Below are 23,647 nucleotides of genomic sequence, written 5' to 3' on the forward strand. Positions count from 1 at the left end.
TTACTGGCATTGTAAAAAGTCCCTGTTTGAAAGAGATGCCAATATAAATATAGATGGCACAAGTGAGAAGGCACAAGGCACCACAGTGTCAAATGGTTGGTTTGCATTATTACAAATTCATTTAAAAAAGGAAGGAGATTATGGAGGTTTGAGACAGAGATGAAAAGAAATCATCTCTTCTCATTGCTTTCCATCATCCAGAGCTGTAAACCTTCAAGAACAGACATAAGCAAAACTATTCTAGTATTGGAACCTATGGAACATATGGAAAACCATATGCCTGGCTCAGATCCAAGATTCTAATGCAAAAACTCCCCCATGCACCTACATTGAAATTTCATATATAAGGCTTTATCCCTCCTGTACGTGAAAGTGGCTTTTGAATGAACTATGCAAGCACAGACAGTTTTTGGTTCAGAACTGAGAAATAAGTCTCATGCAAATACAAACTTGGTTAGAACCAAGTTTGCATCAGAACAAAATACTTCTGAGTGTGAATAGCCACTTACTGCATCAGATGACTCTGAATCACTTTGGAGAAAGCATGGTGGAGAGAACAGATATTATGGACTGTAGGTACTGAAAGCAAGAAATAGTTTACTTTTTTGTTATTTTTTTTCCCCACACAAAAGCCTTCAGATGGAATAAAAAAATAAAGTACTATTAATATATTTCAGGCAAGATTTTGCTTCATAATGGACACCACACACACGTAACTGGCTCTTATTCCTATTTTCTTACAGGTGTACAGAGCTTAGGGCTTAACCTGATAAGCCTTAGTTGGTTTCATTCACCCTGAATGTCCTGTACTCTCTCTCCTCCATCCCCCAGACTGAAAAAAATATTTCGCCACTGAGAGGCAATGCTTAACTGGAAGGATAAGCACATTAGTTCGATCCAGCTGCCCAGTGTCTGTATAGACTGGGTGCTTCAATGGGGCTTTTTGGCACTTTTATGTAATAGCTGATATTAGATAGAAGCACCAAAAAGCCCCACTGAACTATACAGGTTAGGTGAGCCAGGTCATACTAATGCAATGCCTCTTCTGGGCATGCACTGCGCTTGGCACAGGAGCACACCACACTGAAAGTAAAGCACCTATTTTTTTCACCTCTGTAAGCAGCCTTTGAATATTTTAACTGCTCTTACTGATTGCCCAGTTGAGGATGTGGTTTTCTCCAGCTCAGGCAATTTCTCTAATTCATGGTTAGGAGAAAAACAAGGACAGGCTAGAGATGTACCTTACAGACTAAGCAGTATAGTATAAGGACCCAATCCTGCTCCACTTGAAATCAAGGGGACATTATCTCAATTTTAGATGCAAGTATTACTATGTTTCAACAACTTACATGTGACTGAGGGACTGTATGATAAATTTTAAAAAAGAAACAATCCCAAAGTTCACTACACTATCCATTAGACCACTTCAGAAAACATACAATGGGAGTGTTATTGTCCTGAGTGCAAACAAAGAATTTCTTGAGAAACAGTGTATTGTCCTGGCCCTGCAGGTGGCAGCTCTACTTCCTGTCCTTCAGAAACACACAGCTTCCTATTGACTGGTAATATTAGGTTGTCGGCTAATTAGAGAATTAAAAAAGAGCTGATGGAATACTGACATAGTACCAAATATCTGGTGATCCTGGCCATGTCCCTGTAGATCCAGGAGTCAAAAATCCCAGGCAGAAAAAAGTGGGGTGGCACATGCAGGGACATTGCATGCCACCCAAAACCAGAGCCTGGCCAACTGAAGCGATCTCTGTCTGCTGGCCAGGGCTCCAAGCTGCAGGAGTCATGGGTGAATGGTGCCTCCTGAGTCCAGTGAGGCACTTGCCCCCCCCGGGGCCAGTCAGCAACTGCAGGGAGTCCCCCCCGCCACAGCTGATTGCGCTGACCCAAAAGTGACAGCGGCACATCCAGAAGGGCCAGGGGCACTTCTGCTGGCACCCCCACTCCCCCGCTGGTGCTCTCGGGGGGGCACCAGTGCTTCTGCCTGTTCCCCTGCCCATCCCCTAATCAGGGAACACTGGCAGCCAGAGGGTGCACCAGTGCTCCCAGGGGGTGCATGTGCACCCCTGTGCATCCCCCAGATGTCACCACCGGGGCAGGGCCAGCCCGACGTTCAGGCAGATAAGACAAGCTGTTGCCAAAGCTACAGCACCACCCTGCAGTGGAGGTGGGGGTGGTACGGTGGGGGTGCTACAGTGGGGGAAGGCGTGGGGTGTCGCAAAACCCTATGGGTTGCTGGCAGAATATGACCTAATGTCAGATGTAATGGGAACTGGTACATGTGTTTATTATGGTGCTTTAACCTACAGCGCTGAAGTCTGATACCACATCCATCCAGGGTTATCTTAGAGGGGGACCTGCCATTTTTACAGCGCTTTACGTGCCCTGACCATCTGTTCAGTTATGGCTATAGAGCACTTTCTGCGCATTTCCCATGCAATAAATATAACTTCCGTACTTGGCCTATATGACTGAGATCTGTATTTTTTTAATGTATTCTAAAATAGAAGGATTACTGTTTTTTCCCCTAGCATAGGGTCCAATTTTATAGCTACTCAGAGTGAAACTTCCATTGACTTCAATGGAAACTGTGCACACTCAGCATCTCAAAATGAGGTTCTCCATTACGTTATAATAGTACTTAGTTCTTATAGAACAGTTTTCACCCATAAATTTCAAGGCACTTTCCAAAGGCAGGCACTTTACAAACAGGAAAACGAAATTATAGAAAAATGCAGATGTTTGACTGAGGTCTGTGATCACTCTTATGCTGTGCCCCCTAATACACAGCACGCTGCCTTTTTCAGGATTAGCACAGTTTGCTTCCCTCAACCCCCCCAGTGGCTTGCATTCTCTCCAGCCACATCTTAGTGTTTTAGTTTGTTATGACCATTCAGTTAAGTTGAAAAGCCATTCTTGGGCATGCTTTCTCTTTGTGCATCCCAGGGCATTAACAGTAGGTCCCACACAACCAACTGGGGACAGCCTCATTCCAGTCACTCATGTGCACAACTGTCTTCATGCCTCCCCTCAAGGTCTACTCTCAGTTTCAACACCAACTCCATGCACAATAATATTTCTGGGTTTGACCTATCTGCACCTCAATCTCTAGGGCCTGGCTCACCCACAAAATACCCCAGGTGTTTTAACTGTTTTTAATTCTTTTTTTTTTTTACTTCATAAGGGTACAATTGTTCTTCTCCCCAGATCTTAGTGATCCCCCTTTTTTTTCCTCCTGGCAGAGCTCCTGACTCCAGACCACAAAATCATAGAAAATTAGGGTGGAAAGAAACCTCAGAAGGTCATCTAGTCCAACCCCCTGGTCAAAGCAGGACCATCCCCAACTAAATCAGTCCAGCCAGGGCTGAGTCAAGCAGGGCCTTAAAAACCTCCAAGGATGGAGATTCCACTGTCTCCCTAGATAACTTGTTCCAGTCCTTCACCATCCTCCTAGTGAGAGTTTTTCCTACTATCTAACCTAAACCTCCCTTGCTGCAATTTGAGACCATTGCTCCTTGTTCTGTCATCTGTCACTACTAAAAACAGTCCAGCTCCATCCTCTTAGTTAAAGGCTACTATCAAACCCACTCTTTTAATTTTTACTAAAGCACTTGGATATGTTTCTGTAACTCACCTGTGGTGGCTATCTTTCATGTGAGGATTGTATTAAGAAGAGGTGAGAGTAAATGCAAGCAATTCTGTGCACCTAGGCTACTAGGTGCCCATCTACACAGAAGGAAGAACAGCTTCAGTAGCAGAACTCTACAGCCTAGGGTAGCACACAGAAAAGGATTGCCTGAAGACATTTCCTTCATCTCCCATTCATCTGCCTAGCTCTTCAGTTGGACTTCCTATATACCCTTAGAAGGAACCAGGGCTCTCCTCTGTGCCTGCAGCCTGAAAGGCACATGCTTCCTTTTTATATAACAGGGATAAAAGTGCCTTATTACAGGTCAAAGCAAATCACTGTCTGAGCTGACAATAAAGCCCAGGTCTCCAAACTCCTACCCCAGTCCATTTCATAAGCCTCTGCTAAACCACACTTTTAAGGATGCAATGGGTTTCATAGTACCACTAGTATCTTTTTTTTCCCTAATAGAGTTAGAAAGTTTGCTTTAGTAGGTGAAACATCAGATGTTGATTCCTTGGGCTTGAATCTGTGATGGGTCAAAATCAGGTTTTTACCTTTTACAAGCATCCAGTTAGTTCTTGGCAGCTGATAGGATGAGGTTTTTTTTAAAGGAGATCTTAAAAACCAACTTCCAAGAGAAGTGGTGTAGGCTCCTACCCTGGGGGTTTTTAAGAGGAGGTTAGATGAACACCTTGCTGGGGTCGTTTGACCCCAGTACTCTTTCCTGCCATGGCAGGGGGTCGGACTAGATGATCTGCTCAGGTCCTTTCCAACCCTAGAAACCATGAAACTATGAAAACCAAGGTCCTAGCTGCTTTACACAGTTACTAATAATTCCCTGGCAAGTTGTATAACTATAGGGTCTTGCCTCTATGTCTTTTTCCATATTTCCCTTCACCCATTATTTTGTTGTACACTACCAGTACACTGAATCCTCTTGTTCCAGGCCGTAGGTGACAATATTTCAGTGAATGGTGAAGTGACTCTTGTCTGTATGAAGCTCTAACCTCTTGGGGTATCTGCTTAGTCAGAGTTACAAGATACTACCCAGGATACAAAGCAGCTTAACTGACATCATAATTTTAATAAAGTTGTTGTAAGGCTCTTTTGTAGCAATACAAAGGGCACAATGTATTCCTAATTAGTGTCAATAAAGCAGAACCAATTCCTTATGGGTATTGTCTACAACTACTGTTTAACCATCTGTACAGGACAATTTTTGCAGTGTTGGGCTGTCTGTTTTAAAGCTGGGTGGTGAGACTAAGCATTTTACAGCAGTCTAATTGTTCTGACTAAGCAGGAGGGACGAGGTGCCACACTGATACAGGTTCCTTTTTTTTTTTTTTTTTTTTTTTACAGTCACTTGTTTCATGAGCCTCCAGACTGAAATTCAGGCTCTGCAGTTGCAGCATAAATTCAAAGAAAGTAGCTTTGTATGGGGAACTGCATAGAGAAAATAGAATTCAGCTCCAAACTAGAAAGCAATGCATGGAAGTGCCCAACAGCCTCCCACAGACTGTTACAACCCTGAGCTGCAAAAGTAGCCACAAGCTAGCAGCCACAAGTATGAGCTAATCTGGATCTTACCTGGCATGTTCCTACTTCGCCCCCCACCTTTCACATGTAAATCTAGCCTAGAGCTCAGCTCCTCAGCTTTCCATGTACAATGTACATTGAGTCTCCTTGTACATTCACTCCTCAGTTATATCTCCCCTAGGTAATAGGATCATTATTTTTATGACATGATGGCTCCTGCATTGCAGTTAATTTAGCGTCTAGTTCCTTACAGCCACCTTCCAACATACAGTGACTTTCCATCTCAGTAAGCTTGACAGTAAGCTTCAAAGTTCCCCTATTAATGATAATGACTGAGTGCAAATTTGTCCAGACCAAGACCCATATCTTCAAGAGGTATTAGGTGCTTAACTGCCATGGAAATCAACCCAAAAAGAACCCTGCTACAAAAACAGCCTTACCAGTAGATCACGTCCATCTTACCTGTGCTGAGGAGGGCCTGATTTCGCAAGCACTGAACCGTTAGAAAACAAAGAGTGTAGATTTATCCTTCTACATAGCAAGTAAAACTTTAAATGTCAAGTGCTTTAAGCCATTTCAATTTTAATGGAATTCTTTAAAAATTACTCCAGCATTTTCTGATTTATTTCCTTCCTGACGGCTTTATGACCCTTTTTACTATTTCTCAGCTTTCTAGAGGGCTCAAACTTCACATGCAGCTGCAAAGCTTGATGCATGCAGTACCCATGATATAGGTAAGAACAACCAAAACCACAGCTCCAAATGAAACACTTAAAAATTTTTTGTTGGTTTTAACACTAAGAGTCAGAACTAACAGAACTATAAATACAAGGTAGCTGGGTGCAGAATGAGGGCTCATCTTGTAGACTGCGAGTCCCGGGTGGTTTAACTGTTTTTTAGTCTTCTTTTTTTTTTTTTTTTTTTTAATTCCTAAGGGTGTAATGGTTCTTCTCCATATTGTTGAGCTAGAAAGGAACCTTCAAGAACAGACAGACCATTCCAATTCAGAAAGGAGATCCATTCACCACCTTGGCACTAAATCAATCTTGTTACTCCGGACTATACAGCCAACAATCTATGGGTTCAAAGTACATGTCTAATGAAGGGGAAAGACTGAGTGGGCAAGGGAAGTGTGTACTAGGCAACTTGCTAAAGCAAAGCCTAGGCATGTACATAACTTTAAGCCTCAAGAGTCGCCCTGCTTAAATCAATAGACCCACCTAGGTTTTAAAGCCATTTAAGCGTGTGAGTAGTTGTACTTGGTTTAGTAGCAGGCAACTGACAATCATTTGGATCATGGTGTACACATAAGAGGTCTAGTCATATGCCTGATGAGTCTGTTTGTGGCACAGCTTGTTATAAGTTTCACATATGTTGTCTGAGTTAGAGTCCAAGTTTACAGCACACTGCTTTCTTCTTTCCTGCTTTGCTTCTATTCTCTGGATCAAAGCTACTTCATGTTAAACTGCACCCAGTGCCAGATGTTCCCTCCAGGTCAGACACGATTCTGCATACTCCCCCCCAGCTTTCTGTTGATGTTGAATTACTTCATATCATTTTTGTGCACATTGTGGTACCACCAGAGGGCGAGTCCCCACATGCAGGCACATGCAGTTTGTAGCAAACATTCAAAAGCGCCCTGTGATTCAAATTTGTGGCGCGAGGCCAAAATTTGCTACCAAGGTTTCCTGGGGAAAAAAAATAGAGCAAAAGTGGCTCAGTGCACACGCAACGCTCACATGCCAGCACACACAGAGGCTGGGCCATCCATAGCAACGCTCTGGCATCCAGCCAGGTCTCCATGCTGCCCGACCTGAGTGCTGCTGCTCCAGGTCACCAGTTAAGACTGATGGGACCGGCACTGTGGCTGCTCCCAGCCTCCAGCTCCTTTCAAGAGCTGGGAGGAGCTGAGCAAGGGCAGTTTGCCCATTGCGAGACAATCTGTCCTGCACCAAAGCACATGCGCAGAGGCGTGCACTGCAGCAATTTGTGCTGCTGCAGTTTGTGCCCCTGCGTGTCTGGACATGGCCATAGAAGGTGACCTCACTTTCTACAGCCTTCTCAAATCTTGCTATGCAAAATATTCTTGGGGATACAGGCTCCTCCCATTATTCTGATATGCCTGATCCATCACCACCTCCTCTTTTTGATTATGGTTTCTAAATGTGTCAGTCCTGCACACTAGTACCTCTGTGTTTGGTATTCTGTCTTCCCACTTTATTTTCAGGTTCTTATGCAAATATCTCATATGGAAGCTGTTCAGTCTCTTGATGTGCCTGGCATATGTAGTCCACATTTCTGAACAACAAAGCAGGAATGACAGCACAGAAGTCTCAAAGCTTGGGTTTAGTAGGCGGCTTAAAATTAAGTGTATTGCTGGGCCAGGCCAGAGAGTTGAGGCCTTTGAAGGATCAAGTCTAAAGAGAGATGTGGTTAAATACATTTGCTTCTCTGGCCAAATGGATATCACAGAAAAAGGCAACAAAGGGTGCTACGCTCCTTTCCACAAAGGTCACCAGCCCTCCTGAGAGTTTTGTGCTCTTCCCTGGAATAATCCTATTTCAACAGGACCAAGGGACAGGAACAGAGGCAGCCAAGGCACCTGTGGAGATTCAGTGCCTGTGGGTGTGGATGGTCTTGGACATTGCCAGAGTGTCTGGGCAGGTTCTCAGGGATACTTGATAAATAGCTTGCACCTGGTTCTCCAAGAGAACGTTGTTTAGGGAGAGGTCAGGATGATTCCCCAGGATTTCCTGCCCCAAGGTCCTGTCAATGCAGGTTCTTTCCACAAAGTCTAAACTGCACCAAAGGGTGTTACACAGAGTTAAATCCTCCTTGCCTTCTTTACTTGAGTCATCTCATTGAAATCAATGGCATGAGTAATATTTGACCCATTAATGTCAGCTGTTGCTATCACACAGTTGTAACCTCCAAAATGTGTTTTCCTTGCAGGATTTTATTGAGAATAAAATGGTCTTTAAAATCGGCTTAAACACTTGAGAGCAGAGTTTATAGTGGTACACGCTGATAGGCAGAGAAAATTTACTAACAGCTCCTGAATACTGATCGCACAAGAAAATCCACATGATGAAGTGATTTGTTATTCTGTGCTCTTCCTACGGGACTTGTTCTTCTCATGTGCTGAATCAAAAGGAGCTGTGCATGCTCAGAGGACTGGACCCTCACCAAAGAAAAAAATCTTCCTGGTTTCCACTGACAAATTTGTCATTAATCAGTGTATTACTAACACAAATTTGCAAGTACAAATGCTATGTAGTACATTTCAGCAATATCATTATATTGAAAATGTGCAATTATTTTTTTGGCATGAATAACCAAGCCTTCAACTGAATAAATGCTCTGGCTATCTTTATTACTCCATCACACAATAAAATATATCCCTAATTACTATCATCAAAATGTTTCTTGCTTTGTTCAGTGTTTAGCTTGTGTTTTTAAAAAGCAAATATATGGTTTTAATAACCACACATAAGCCTCCTCCTTATTTTATTGCTCGCCTATTTTAGGTGAACCCTTTCTAACATACAAATTACCTTAAAAAGTCACTCTCAAGTAGAGAAAAGCTTTTCCTTCTCCTCATTTTCTAACTGATGCTGCTAGTTATCACTACTAGACTAGTGACAGAACAAATGAAAAGTCTAATACAAATGTACCCGTTTTATTCAGTTGGCTTATTTGTTTGGCAAAACGTTCTTCAGCCAGGTTTTTTTTTCATTATTTTTCTGATGGTCAGTTGCATTGTTCCCATGCTTGGCTCTGGGAAAAGGTCATGCACATAATCTTCTGCGGGCTCTGGAAGGTGAAGGTTACCAGTAACAACCACAGCAAAGATGAAACCGAAACCATAGAGATAGCAGGCAGGTGTGGGTATACGAAGGAGGAGGAAACAGCAACAAACCCATGCATATTCACAGGTATTGTTTTATGCATCTTGAAAGAACTTTAAAATGGAGATACCCACAGGCTTGAAACTTAAGTGCATACTTATATGCCCCATCCAGTACTGAGGGCCTAGCTCAAGTATGGAGCAGCTTTCAGGATCACAGCTAACAGAGAGCCTGATCCTGAAAATGACCAGCATCGTCAACTCTCATAAGCACAAAGCACCTAGCAGGCTGAGGCTCAAAAGACCATGGGTGACTAGTGCCACCTTGTTCAGGGGGGGCACATGCCTCCCCAGTGACCAGTCAGGGACCAGGGAGAAGTCCCCTTGCAGCCGATCTCACTGATGGGGCGGGAATCCTCACAGCTGATCTCACTCACCAGCTTCCGGAAGTGGCTATGGCACTTTGGGAAGTGGTTGCGGCACTCCCACTCCCTGGCTAGCGCTCACCGGGGGGGGGCACTGGTGCTCCCACTTGGTCCCCCTGCCCATCGCCTAAGTGGGGAGCACAGCCGGCTATGCAGTGCACCAGCTGTCTCAGGGGGTGCATGTGCTCCCCCACGCACCCCCTACGCATCACCACTGCAAAAGGCATTAAACTCTATATGTGTGAGATGAGATTTGTGGGGGGAATTCCCTCAAAATGCTGCATTTCTCCACCATTTTCAACAGTAGAAAGACCATGCGGCTGTGGGGAAGTGTGGAACTTGGAGCATTATATTTCTATTGGGCTCCTTCACTTCTCTTCCAAGCCTGTGAGGATGGGGCTCCTCAGCTTCTGGATTTATCTTCCCTATGACACTAGAAAAGGCAACGCTGCAGGTTTTGGAGAGCAGTTAGAACCAGGAGCACTTCTGGCACCCTGGATCATGCAGCAGTTATACAGATCAAGAGCCCTAAAAAGATTGCAGAACTGAACCACGAGAGTGGCCACAAAGACTTCCCCTGTTTGTGGCAGATCTTCATGGATCAGAATTTTTGTGGGGTTCAGATCCCTGTCATTGACATATACGTGTCAGCCAGAGGTTGCAGGAAAGCCCAGCCCAAAAGTAAGAACTAAAAGGAAACATGTAAAATCCCCATTTCACTTAATGCAAGACAAGGATAATGCATTTTATTGCCATTAAAAGGGGTACATTTATGGACCCCATTAAGGGTCCAAGTAGCACAAAGAGGAATGAGCCATCCTGGACAGCTTTGCATTTTTCACGATAAAGGTCTGACACATTTTACTGCCCTGCCACTGGTTAAATTAAGCCTGCAGAAAATTAAATTCAATTACCCATAAAATAATTATATCAGTGTTAAAGCAGACATAATTTTTGCTACATAAAGATGAAAGCTCATGCTTGTATCCTATTGGTAAAAATCAATGTCTATATAATGCTTAGCTCGCTGAACATCAATATTTACTAAAATAGCCAAAGACAGATGTTCAATAAATCAAATCAGTTTCCAATGGAGTTTCAGCAGCTTAATTTGTAACAGCATATTTTAATGAACTATTAAACTGTCATGTACTTCAGTCTCTAGTTCGTTTCTAATCAGTGCTGATTACTGAGATATGTGTACCTCTCATTCTATAATCTGCTGCTCCTCCTTCCCAATTTTTCAGTGATCCAACAACCTAGTGTCTGTGACATTAAACATTACGGGGAGGGAAGAGAACCATGCTACAAACTCAAACTGAAATGCAGCCGTGAATCATGACTGGATGAACTCCCGAGGTCCCTTCCAGCCCTAATGTCTATGAAATCTATGACTGCATGACCTATTTAGGCCACCTTTTTTGTGCCTCAGTTTCCGAAGTTCTAAAATGGGATAGCGATACTGTTTCCCCTCTTATAAGGGATTATTAAGCATGACCATGTTCATTCTAAAAAAGATAAGCTGTTTGAGGCAAAGACTGTCCTCATTTTCAGTCTTGTGCAAGGCTGAATATATTGTTACTACAAATTTAAGACTGTGACTATAGACTTCAATTTGGACTTTGGATATAAACTAGCCTCTCAAATGGGAGGTAAGTAACTCAATGTGCACAAGCTATTTAAGATCTTGGCAGTATAACTACTTCTCTCTTAGCCTTGACAGTTAGAGCAAACATTTGGCTATAACCCCCAACCTCCCTGCAAAGAACCAGGTAGCCACATGAGAAAAATCAGAATTTGGCTGCTGGTATAGGTCGGCAGGAAATCACTACATCTTTGAGCAAGGCAGAAACATGAGAAGGAATTGTACCTAAGGATTTTTAGGCCCTAGTAATTACCAGTGATGGGAAAATATATCTAATGTTTGAATTTGATTACTGTTAGCTAAAGTATCTATCCTTCTCAGAGTCAGCTGAATTGGAGCAAGGTCAGAGTAATACAGGCCAAGTGACATTTTTGTAAAAAATATATGTATTTTTTTTAAGTGAATTACAAAATCAAATTAGTGCTCAGGTTAATTTAATGTGTTTTTTTAGCAGCATCATTATTTTTGTATAAATTGAAGGGATTGATGCCACCTGATTGATGAATAGTTTACTTGAATTGGGAGATCCGAAAGGCAAGGTTGTGCCTAGAAAGCTGTGGTCTAGATTGTACTCGGTGCTGTACAGGTGTGAAAGGCTGGCAGGTAACAAGTTAAGCCTCAGGGAGCATCACTACCTTCATAATTTTGCTCAGAAGCAAACATGTGCTGAGTCCTTGCCCAGATGACCATCTCTGCAACAGCCAGCAGAACCAGTTCCAGATGTAAAACAAGCACATGGTGGGCATGACAAGGCAGGCTGCACCTGCACAATGCAACAGCAGCAGCACGGGTGCCAGGTGGCCAGGGCCAAGCCCCACAGCCTACTGGCAGCTGGCCCAGAGGGGCAAGTGCCTCTACAGGCCATGCAGTCCCCATCCGGGTCTGGGAGGCACACGGCCTTGGGGCCACATGTTGCCGCAGGTGGCGGCAAGTTACAGCCAGGCAGCATCCCCCACTGCCAGACTGCTGCAGTTGGTAGAGGGTGCAGGGAACTCTCAGGGCTGCTTCAGTAGTCCAGCTGGCACAAAGGGTAGTGTCCCCAGGTCCCAATTGGCTGGGCCCCAGAAGCTCCTGAGAGCAAGCACTCCTGAACTGCTTGCTAGGGCAGGTTTTTATACTGCTGGGGCCAGTACCTGTTCTAGCCCCAACTGCTAGCTCCTCCTGGCTGCAGATCTGGGAGGAACAGGGAAGGGTTATTTTGCCCCAAATGGCAGAACTTGCCCCACAGCAAAATGCGTGTCCAGGCACATGCACTGAGGAAAAAAGCCCTGGCTCAAATTTGTAGCGCTCTTATTTGAGCTGCTACAAGTGCAGGTGCCTGCGTGTGTGGACATGCCTGGTGCGTCCTTTCATGGTGGTCTCCTAGGGGCTTGGTGCTCCAGAACAGGGAGGATCTTGGATCTTGTATGATTACTCCTGAGTTAATAGGGGGACATGGACATGGGTGGATATAGGATTTCAGAATGTGGGGGTGAAGATGCTTTCCTAATATGCTAGCAAACTAGGGCTATTCAGTTTAAGATTTAAGCTGAAAAAAAATACAACTTTACTAGAATGCTCATTAATTTGCTATATTATATATTATTTATAAAAAAGCACAGAAAACTAGGCAAAAATAATTAAAAGATTCTGTTTCCTTAGTTCTATAGCCATTAAAGTTAAAAGTACATATCTTTCATTATCATAAAACAAAACCTAACCTTTTTGAGCATCTTGGAAGTGCATTCAATGCTTCACTGAAAGTTATTTCCACACCTGAGTTAATGTTTTAACTAGACTTAAATACAGTCTGGAGGGCTGTGAAATACAACCTAAATTACCAGAAGCAGCTATCAGCAGAATTGCAGAAGAACGGATAGCTTGGTTAGTAGAACAGCAAGACCATTAACAAGGAGAGAAAATTATTAACACCTGTGGAATGAAGAGTTTAGAAGGAACCAGGTAGATTATAATGATCCATGAAGTCATTTCATTCTCTTACTGCTGCCTGAATAGAACTGCTGCTGCCACTGCCAGGCTTTCAACTTTGGGTGGACCAAGAAACAAAGGGCAATATCACTGCCTTAGTGTACGTCCTGCATGTGTGCAATCCCACTCCCACTGTAAGTGAGCAGAGAATTCTGATCCAGTAGTATTTCATGCTTACAGCCTACAGGTGTAACTAACTAAAAAAGGCATAAGAATAACAAAGAATCAAGTCTTGCTGCTTTCACAACACAGCTGAAAACATAATCTGGTCCTTCTATTGCTGTCACTTAGAGCTGACACCTTTCTGATGGACTTAGAATATTCTTACCCACACCATTTCTCAAGGGACACAGCAGTTCAAAAGGGCATTAGAAAGCCCTATATTCTTTTAAGACAATACACATGGTGCTATTCTAGCATAAATGAAATGGCAGGAGTTACTTTTCCTCACCACTGTAACTTTCCTTCATAGACTTCTGAGTTTTTCTACAATTTATTGATTGCACAAAATCCCCAGGATCTTATACATGTTCTTCAACTAAAATTGAATCCCTGGTTGGTCATCATTTTTTTTCTAGGTACTTTGGTAACAAAACCAAAAACCCAGAGAAAAGCAAATCTCATCAGGAATGAATTGCCCAGGCCTCCTTCACAACTACACAGTTGCTATGCTGCTGAAATCAGTATACATACATACTGATTTGGTCCTCAAGATCATAGCAATCAACTCATACTTCTCCCACATGCCAGCATACACAATTAGATGCAGTAAGAGATATTAAAGAGATTTTGAGAAAGAAATGGATCAGTGAAGAATCAAACAGGTGTGGTCCCTCTGGAAATACAAATTGGACAAAGTGGTCTACTCCGTTGTTTAGCCATACCACAGTAACTACATTACATTTTCTTTAAATCTGTGCACTCTTTCTCCCAGTAAAGTGGCTGAAAGCATAGCACAGGCACTGGGCGACTTCCTTGCTTCTACTGTTAGGCCAGGAGGATAGTATGTGAAAGTTAAAGCATTCAGAAAAGAACCTCAGGCAGTCAAAAGGTTCAGGGAGAGGTAAAACTGTTGGACAGACAGTTGGCTGATATAATTTAGTTAGGGATATTTTGGTTGTATTTCAAATTAAAAAATAGGCCTCAAGTAGGGGGCTGAATTAGATGGCCTTGTGATCCTAAGTGGAGTAATTTACTAGTTCAGCACAGAACTAGTCTAGCTGACTTGAAACCAACTTTTCCATCTCCATACAGCAAATCCAAACCATGAAGCTGCCAAGCACCCTGACCTTCCATTATGGATAGATGACTGTGCTGAGTCCCTTTCAGAATTAAATCCAACTTATAATCTTGATGTGCCATTTCCTTTACATCTTGGTGATGATTGAGCATCATAGTTTTGGGAGTCCTGCATTTTTCAGACATGTTGATCGAGACAAGGAGTGGGAAGGGGCAGCTGCTCTCAACACTAAACTCCCTTCCAAAAGCAGGACATATTTGCATATAGATAAACACTGTTGTTCTCAGCATTGTCTCATGTTCTGCACTTACACCGCTATTGAAGTGGGGAGTTCTAAGGAGCATGAAGGAAGCCATCAGTAAAACAGCTTGTGATAGGCCTATGTTACCAAAGCATGAGGGGCAAGACAGCAAGCTTAGTCCTATGTGCAGACATTTCAGGTCTGTACAGCTGTATGCCTGTGCAGGTACCCTAGGACCCATGGTATTTTTGATATCCATCCTGTGTCATGAGGCAATCAAAAGTCAAGAAGTCCATTAAACACTGGTGGAACAGCCAAGTAAGTCCAGCCAGGAACAATGACACTTGCTGGTGCAGTACAGTAGGGTATGACTACACAGCAAAATGGAAGTTTGATTGCAGCATGTGCTAGCAAGGCTCAGCTAGCTAGTGAAAAGGTTGTAGCATGGGCTTTAGGATATGTCGGCAATAGGGTACATGCACAGAGTTAGCAGGTGATTTGCATGCCTCACTGCTGTTGCTAAATTCCCGTTCTGCTGTAGAGACAAAACTAGAGATGCAATAACTTGTTCTCCTCTTATTCAAGAGCTTTGATTGCAATTTTGATTTTAAATAAATCACACACCTCCCGAGTCATTTTTCCTAACGTTGCTGGAAGTTGAGATTTTAATTCACCTGAGCCTGGAATTTGACCTATGGGTTCTCAGCCCAGAGTCAAAAAGGTTTTTAAAATGCAAAACTTCAGCTGTCAATTTAATTGGTTGTATTAAAAATTCAAGAATGGGCAAAAAAAGTATTTTTCAAACATCTGACATGTTTTTTACCCAAGCTAATGGCCACGGTGTGAAGTAGGCAGTTTTGCATACTTGTTTTAAAGCAGCCAAGGCCTTTGAGTTTGAGAAAATGTTGTGCAGTAGACCATGATTTCAGTGGAAATTTTGTCTTAAAAGTTGAAATTCACCTTTTCCCTCCTCTGTGAATCCATCCACTTCAACCACAGACCGGATAAGAGACTGCAGCTAAACCTTTCCATAGCCAGAGATAATAGTGACTTCATCATCTCTCCTCTGCCTATGCAGAAGTTGATGGCTTGTAAATTCTGTCATAGCCCATTCCCTGAAGCCTACTCCCATTGCAGATGGGAATCCTCCTGCCACCCCTGCATGGGGAATGCAAATGACAATGTGACCATTTGATCATGACTCTCTCCTTTGCACAGTGACACTAGACTCTGTATCTCAGCCATCTGCACTGCAATGCATTTTAATCTGAGGGGCATATTCCTTTCTTGAATTGGTCCACATTCTTGATTGGTTTGTTTCAAAAAATTTCCAGTAGTATCAAAAGGGAGTGAGTGTAGAAATTGCAATGGCGAACTTTCTCCTCAACTGGAAGCCTCTTGGAGCCTTTACCACTCTTCCCTGTCACTGGGGCTTCATGTAGTAACAAGGTTCAGAGGTAAAAAAAAACCATGAATAGCTAGGAATAGTCAGGGAAAGCCCAACAAAAAATTGCCACTCTGATGTTAAAGTCAGAATCACACCAATTCATACATATGATAGCATGGCTAAAGGATCTATGGATATTCTCTAGTATTTGTGAAGAAGTACCTCTCCTTCCTTCTTTCAAGATGACCAGATATACTTCTACCTCTTAACCTGTTCTTTCATTTTCCTACTACTACTATTACCCCCACCACAGAATAAAAGCACAAAGCTAATATGTAAAAGCTTGACAGCTGATGCAAGAGCCTTGGGTTGTATGTTGTCCATCAACATTAAGCAAAAAAACAGGACACTCCTATCACCATCCCAGGCTGGCAGGGAAACTAACTACACTGTCCCAAATAATTTCAGAACCTTCCCTTCTCCGTGCCCACAAGGAAAATGGATGTACCAAAACCCAGAATTTATTCTTTAGCTGTCTGCAGCTATGTGTCTCATTTCAAGCAGGCACCTCCTTCCAGCAGGGGAGAAACTGGCCATATTCAGAACTACTGTTTATTTACCATCTTCCCTCCATCCTCCATGGTATAAGCCTGGAGAGAGAGCTAGTAGCAGAGACTCCACAACCTTCACCAAAAAGTTTGCAGCTCACCTTGGAAGTAAATGCCTGACTGGATTTGGAGGACCCTGGGGAGGCTTCTGGGATCCAAGGAATGGATGAATTTCTCTAGGGTACAGGCCATGGTCTGTAGCAAGGCAGCATGTGGGTTTGTTCTTTAAAAACCAGCAGTTCCAAGGAGAAACCCCATGGCAGCGCTCACAATTGCATAGGAACACAGTCCAGGACAGCTCTGAGATACTTTTCTCTGCTGGAGGAAAGGGGTGGGGAGGAGAGAAGAAGGGAGGAGCTTTTGCTGCTTCTGTGGCATGGCCATTTCCTCCCACCCCTGCAGCCCAAGGTTGAGGGCAGGGGTGGGAGGGAACTATAGTGAATGAACTACAAGGACTCCCATTGCTGCATTTGTGCACCTGCCACTTTAGGCTACAGGAAATGCTGTTTATATTGGGTGTCAGGGGTAACAGACTTCATGGGAAGGATGAGGACCTCCTGTATTATTCAGCCACAAATGTTTCGATATCTTAAAGAATGGAAGTAATTCATCTGGCCTTGGGAAAAGTAGATGTTGAATGTCAAGCATATCTGAAGCAGAAAAAACGATTGCATTTATTTTTGGAGGACAGGAAAATAGTTTTGTATTTGCTCTTTTCAGAAACCACAACCTTCCTCTGAGGAGACAAAATGAAACACTTGCATTTTGTTGTTTTTGCTACCTTTAGAACCAATGTGCACTTGAGAAGGTACAGACATAAAATACAGGCTTGTCTGGATCTTTGTTTTAAAACTATAGTCAGGCAGAATGGCTATGATTTTCAAAATATTTTTTTTTATGGGGGAATGAGGCTGCTACTGTGAAACACTTTAATTGGGATTGGATTTCATAAGGCAGGTGCCAGCACGTTCTGAAAAATCAGACAATATCTCTTACAATGTCTCATGTTTGGCACCCAAAATCACTAGCCACTTTTGAGAACCCTATGCCATTATTCATGTTATGCATGAACCTGAATCTGCTATTCTCCACATTGTGGTATGCCACCAATTTCAGGATGCCACTGACGTCCTGCTTAAAAAACACAATATCCTATAGTCTAAAAGTCTAAAATAGGACTAGGTCCTTGCATGCATGTTGCTAAAACTGTTGCATGCACTGCAGTGCCAACATTGCATTTTGCTAGTGTGTTAGAATAATGCATAAAGCTAGCTGTGCAGTCAGAAGAAGAGTATGACTCCCATCTACTGCAATACTTGGTGGTGTCTGTCTTTTCACTTTCACTAATAGTTTCTTAATTGCATTGCATATGTTCTCTATTATACAAGACAGGACATTTTGCCAAGCGTCCCCAGACTTCACAGAAGTAAAAGCCATTTCTGGGTATATGGTATCTGGTTTATACAAGTGATTGGTTGAAGGGATTCATAGAAACATAGATTGTAAGGCCGGAAGGGAGTTTGGAAAATCCTTGTGTCTAGCCCCCTGCACTAGGCAGGAACGATAACTGGGGGTCAGGTAACCCCAGCGAGGTGACAGTCCAGTCTCCTTTTGAAGATTTCCAGGGTAGGTGATTGCACCACTGCTGGAAGGAGCTTATTGCAGAGTCTGGACACCCTAGCTGTCAAAAAGTTTTTCTTAATGTTGAGCCTGAAACAGTCTTCCAGGAGTTTATGGCCATTACTACTGGTTATGTCCAAGGGTGCTCTGCTGAAAAGTTGTTCACCGATCCCTTGACGTACACCCCTAATGTAGGGAAAAGCTGCTATCAAGTCCCCTCTCAGCCTTCTCTTTTTCAAGCTGAGGAGTCCCAGGTCCCTCAGCCTTTCATCATATGGCTTGCCACACAAGTTTCTGATCATATGGATGGCCCCTTCTCTGGACTCTCTCAAGCTTCTCCACATCCTTTTTGAATTGTGGAGCCCAAAACTGGATGCAGGACTCCAGCTCCAGTCTCACCAATGCTGAGTAGAGTGGAAGAATCACGTCCCTAGTTTTGCTGGAGATGCATCTATTGATGCATGCCAGAGTATTATTTGCCCTGATGGCTATGGCATCACACTGCTGGCTCGTATTCATGCTATGATAAAGGATAAGGGTCTTGTTCTGGGTAGGGAGTTGTTTCAAAAGATGCAAAGGATGTTTCTTTGAACATCAAGGTAGCAGGGGCAGAGATCATCATAACCAGTTTGTAACAGTGCAAGGAAGAAATATGAACAATAGGACTTGGGTACTAGCAATGACAGCTTTTATTGCATAACTAGAAACAGGTGCTGGCATATCTAGATAGCACCACAGAAAATAGTCACTTTCCCCTACTTTTTGCTACAAGGCACAAACAAAAAGAAAGCTATGAAAATTACATGCATTTAGTTCTGTTTCAGTTTGGTCAGAAAGACATCTAAAAAGAGACTGGATCTTGCAAGGGGCTGAACAGCCTAGTTTCAATCCAACCAACTATATAAGGCACTGAAATAGTTTCACTAACTTCCATGAGAATTACTAAGAAGAAGCAAGTCCTTTGCAGTACTAAATCAAAGGCCTTGGCCCCTTTTGCACTGAGCTTATAGATCTTAACAGTCTTCCAAGATCAGAAGGGGCATGGAAGGTGGATTAATCCTCCTCGTGCTCTTAGACCATCGTTCCAGGTCTGACAACAGTGGAAGAAGCTTTTCCATATTGTACCAACTTTGCGGGTGAAACACAGAATATTTTCTTTAAAGGTCAGCTCTCACCATCACAGAATGCACTCACATTTGTTTTTTCCTTAATTTAAATCACTTTATGGTTTCATAGCAGGTGCTGTGGTCCTCAGCACCAAAGCAGTGATTCATAATGAACAGAGAATTTATGTAAAATAAGAAAATGCCCCAAAAGCATTTGGACCCAAGCAACTGAATGTATTACCTAGTTGATGCATCTCTCACCAACACGTCAAACTGGGCCCCCTAGGCTGCCATTCAGCCAGCAGCATTACTGCAGGAGTATACTACCACAGGATCTAGGAAATGGGAACACCTTTTCATCAGTCTGCTGCACAGGAAAACACACAGAAAACTGAAAGCCACCCATGGCATAACAAATAAGACTCTCTCAAATGTTTAAGGGTTCATTTACTAGCAATAACTGAGGAAACAGGGACACAATACCTAGAGCCAATTTAAAATAATGTTCACATTTTCAGAATTTCAAGGAAAAGGTTTACTACCATTTTTTTCAGACAGAACTGTACTGATCCAAAATACAGTTCCTCTCACGGATTTTGCTTGATTCTGCCATATCTATATATAATTGTTCTGGTAATCTCTCAGCTATATGCACCTGAGGTTTTTGTGCTTGGGATCTGCAGCTGCTGGCAAAACAGTTCCTCTTATTACAGTTGAGAGAGAGGTTTGTGCAGGGGCGTGGAGGGGAGGGCATGTTGCCTTCCACACTTGGTGCATGTCTGCATATTTGCTCTCTCTCCCTTAGCATGCTCCTTCCCAATGGAAAATTCCACTCTGAGGTGCCCTTTTACCAGCAGAAAATTCCACCCCATGATGTGATTTTTTTCTAGCCACATGCTTTCACGCCCACTACACAGACAGCTCCTTGTGGTGTATTCAGATCTGCAACCTGGACCTTCAGAGGTTCTGCTACCCTGCACATCTGGACAGTCTTTTGTACGGACAGACCTCCCTCATGCAGTAGCTTTTCTTGTAGTGCAGTAAATGCATACCACAAATAATGCTATTGCCAATCAGTGATTTTTGTCAGGTTCCCAAAAGCACAGTTCTTCGACTCTTTATTTCAGTAACGTTCTGAGTTACATACTTTGTCTTGGTGTTTGTCTGCACATGAAAAGACCTGTCTTTCAAGAGTCCCATTCTTTTTTGTCCTGCTGGTACTCTTCAAATTTGGATAGTAGCACACTTAACTGCATGTTTTGTCCCTCTGCATTTGTCTACAAATGTACATTTGTCTACAAATTTACTTCTTGTAAAAATATATAAATGGCCAGGGGTTCCTCCCCCACAATATGCAAGAAGATTGAGGATTGGATTTTGTCATTTTTCTCTTCTGTCCCCCTTACTGCCAGGTACCACTCAAGCCATTGTCTATCCGTCCAATTCTCTAGTATTTTGCTTGACAAGAAGAGGGCAGGTGGATGTTGCAAAGCTTCCATGACTGTCCTTTTACTTAAATGTGCAGTCTGATCATTTATAGAGGCCCCTGTTCTTCCACATGCCTATGTTGCTCCATTTGCTCTCAGGTTCCAACTTCTTTAGTCTGGATCTCAAATTCTTTCAGGCTCAGTCTCATTCACAACTTCTGGCATCAGGTACTGATCACTGGGTACAATGAACAGGCATATGTGGATGAGAAGAACTAAAAAGCAAGTTTTATTTGTGAAGCAATAGACAATCCTCTGATGTCCTCGTGTCTCTCTAACTCTCTAGCTGCTTGTGGCAAAGAGGCTTGTGCCTAGCTTGTGGCTAGCCGTCGCTGGCCTCCCATCTGCCTCTGGGCATGCCACCCATCTGTTTTTCCTGCCACGTCTTGTTGGAAATACGTTGTTAAATGAGGTGGGAGGCTGCCCATTTTCTTTGCACCCCAATATAAGGGGGTGTCTGTAGCTCCGTACCACCCCTACGCTGCGATCCAAGCCTCACAGAAGACATCTCAGTTGGTTGGACCCTCGCCTTCACCCTATTAGCTGTGGCCTCCAACCATGGGGACCTTCATCTTACAGAAGCCCTGGCCCCATCTCAGGCCCAGTTGGGACCCTGAGCTCCCTTGCTCATTATGGGTGTCCCTCAAGATGGGCCCCTGACCCTTTGACCCTTAGGTTCTGGCCCTAGCATGGACTACTCGAGCCCCTCAGTGGGGTCTTCCCCTCCTGCTTGCATTTATGGAGTGGGGTTCCCCCTATCCCCAGCTCAGGTGCTCCAGGGAGCGTGCCTGGCCCTCTGAGGTCTCTCCCCTCCTGGCTCAGGCACTTCCCCAGAGCTTACCTGGCCTCTACTCCTTCCTTTAATCTTACAAAGAACATACCCTGACTGGTGTTCCAGGGCCTCAAGGGGCCTCTCACTCCCCTCCCCTCCGTAGCAGCAGGTCATTGTGCTCAGCCTTAGATTTCTACCCACCAGAAGGTGAGGGCTGGGGTTAAGGCACCCCTACTCGCCTTTCACCGGGGTGATCACTGGCCTGGCATTTCCTGAGGGCTCCCATTCCACAGAGAGTCCCACCAGGCCACCCACTCCTGGCAGGGTGCAGTTTTAGGTCATGCCTAGAACCAGGAGCCTCCTATCCATCCCCTACACCTCCTCCCTTACCTCCAGGATGATACCAGTGGCCTTGCAGCCAGGCGATGTTGCCTGGCCTTCCACCAGCAAAATACCCTGTTTATACGGGCAGCCCTGGATTCAAAATGGCTGACCTCATCACATACCTCCTGGCTGCTAGCTTCAGGCCCTTAAAGTGGCAGGCACCAACCCTGCCCTGCCACATTGCTCCCAATTGAAGAACCATCTCTCGTTTCCCAGCTCCCTTGACCTCCTATTAGGGAGCATCTCTAAATTATAATATCTATCACTACAAGAACCATGAATTGCTTCATGCCTGCTTTTTAAAAAAAGCTGATACAATCAATTGCAAATTTCAAAAACTTTTAATGAAAAATGTTAATGATGACCACAAACTTCTTGTATACTAGAGATGTAGGGGGAATCTATAGATATATAACCAGAGATAAGGATCCCTTGCCTTGTCACCCTACCCTATTGGAATCATAGAATCAACGAGTCGGAAGGGACCTAGGCAGATCATCTAGTCCGACCCCTTGCCATGGGCAGGAAGGTTCACTGGGAGTGGCAGGGGTCATAAGACCCCAGCCAGGTGGCTATCCAGTCTCCTCTTGAAGATCTCCAGGGAAGGTGAGAGCACCACCTCACTGTAAGGGTGGCCAGAGCCTGGAATAGGCTTCCCAGAGAAGTAGTTCTTCCTAGTATCTAACCTAAACCTATCTTCCCTCAGCTTGTGGCCATTGTTCCTGGTGACTCCAAGGGGGGCCCTGGTGAACAGACTTTCCCTGAGTCCCTGCTGCTGGCCCCTGATAAAGTTGTAGGCAGCCACAAGATTCCCCCCTCAGTCTCCTCTTGCAGCCTCTCCTCATAGGGCTGGCCATGGAGGCCCTCAACCATATGAGTGGCCTCCTCTGGACCCTCTCCAGGTTCTCCACATCCTTCTTGAAGTGCGCCGCCCATAACTGGACACAGCTGCAGCCTGACCAGCGCCGCATAGAGGGGGAGCAAGACCTCTCTGGACCTGTTAGTGATGCCCCTGTTGATGTATGACAAGGTGAGGTTGGCTCTGCCTACTGCTTCATCGCATTGGCGACTCATGTGCATCCTGGAGTCAATCCTGACTTCAAGATCCCTCTCTGATTCTGTGCTGCTGAGAGGGTCAGCCCCTAACCTATAACCATAATGCTCATCCAGGTCACTAATGAAGATATTGAACAGCACCGGTCCAAGGACTGAGCCCTTGGGGACTCCGCTGCCCACACGCTCCCAGGTCGACATCGACCCGTCCACCACCACCCTCTGGGTTCACCCCTGGAGCCAGTTTGCCACCCATGTGCATTCGTCAATGCCACAGTCCCTCAGCTTGCCCATCAGAATTGGGTGGAACACTGTGTCGAGGGCCTTCTGGAAGTCCAAGAAGATGACATCGACTTCCTCCTTCACATCTAAGCTCTTTGTTACCTGGTCATAAAAGAGACCAGGTTACTCGGGCAGGATTGGCCTTGCAAAAACCCATGCCAGTTACCCCTCAACATCACTTCCCCTGCAGGGCTCTCACAGTTGTGGCCTTGATAATTTTTTCAAAGACCTTCCCCAGGATAGAAATGAGGCTGACTGGCCTGTAGTTGCCAGGCTCTTCCTTCCTCCCTCCCCCTCCCTGTATTCAAGTCAGCCGGCCCGGATGATCTCCACCCTAGAGTTCTAAAGGAACTGGCCGAGGTCATTGCAAGTCCCCTGGCACAACTTTACGAGCACTCCTGGTGCT

The 23,647-nt window shown here is 44.2% G+C and overlaps 1 protein-coding gene across 2 annotated transcripts in view; it reads right to left on the reverse strand.

Moving 5' to 3' along the window:
* Positions 1 to 16,885, reverse strand: part of THEMIS (thymocyte selection associated) — a 126,837-nt gene extending 109,952 nt beyond the window's left edge. The window contains exon 1 of one of the 2 annotated variants that reach the window (XM_019538009.1): positions 16,639 to 16,885. In XM_019538009.1, coding sequence (XP_019393554.1) covers positions 16,639 to 16,729 — 91 coding nt within the window. In that variant the 5' untranslated portion in view covers positions 16,730 to 16,885. The remainder of the gene's footprint in view (positions 1 to 16,638) is intronic. The other variant, XM_019538008.1, reaches the window with a different exon arrangement.
* Positions 16,886 to 23,647: the final 6,762 nt, after the last annotated feature.

Source organism: Crocodylus porosus, unplaced genomic scaffold, assembly GCF_001723895.1.
Source record: "Crocodylus porosus isolate Cpor-Errol unplaced genomic scaffold, CroPor_comp1, whole genome shotgun sequence".
Taxonomy (NCBI): domain Eukaryota; kingdom Metazoa; phylum Chordata; order Crocodylia; family Crocodylidae; genus Crocodylus; species Crocodylus porosus.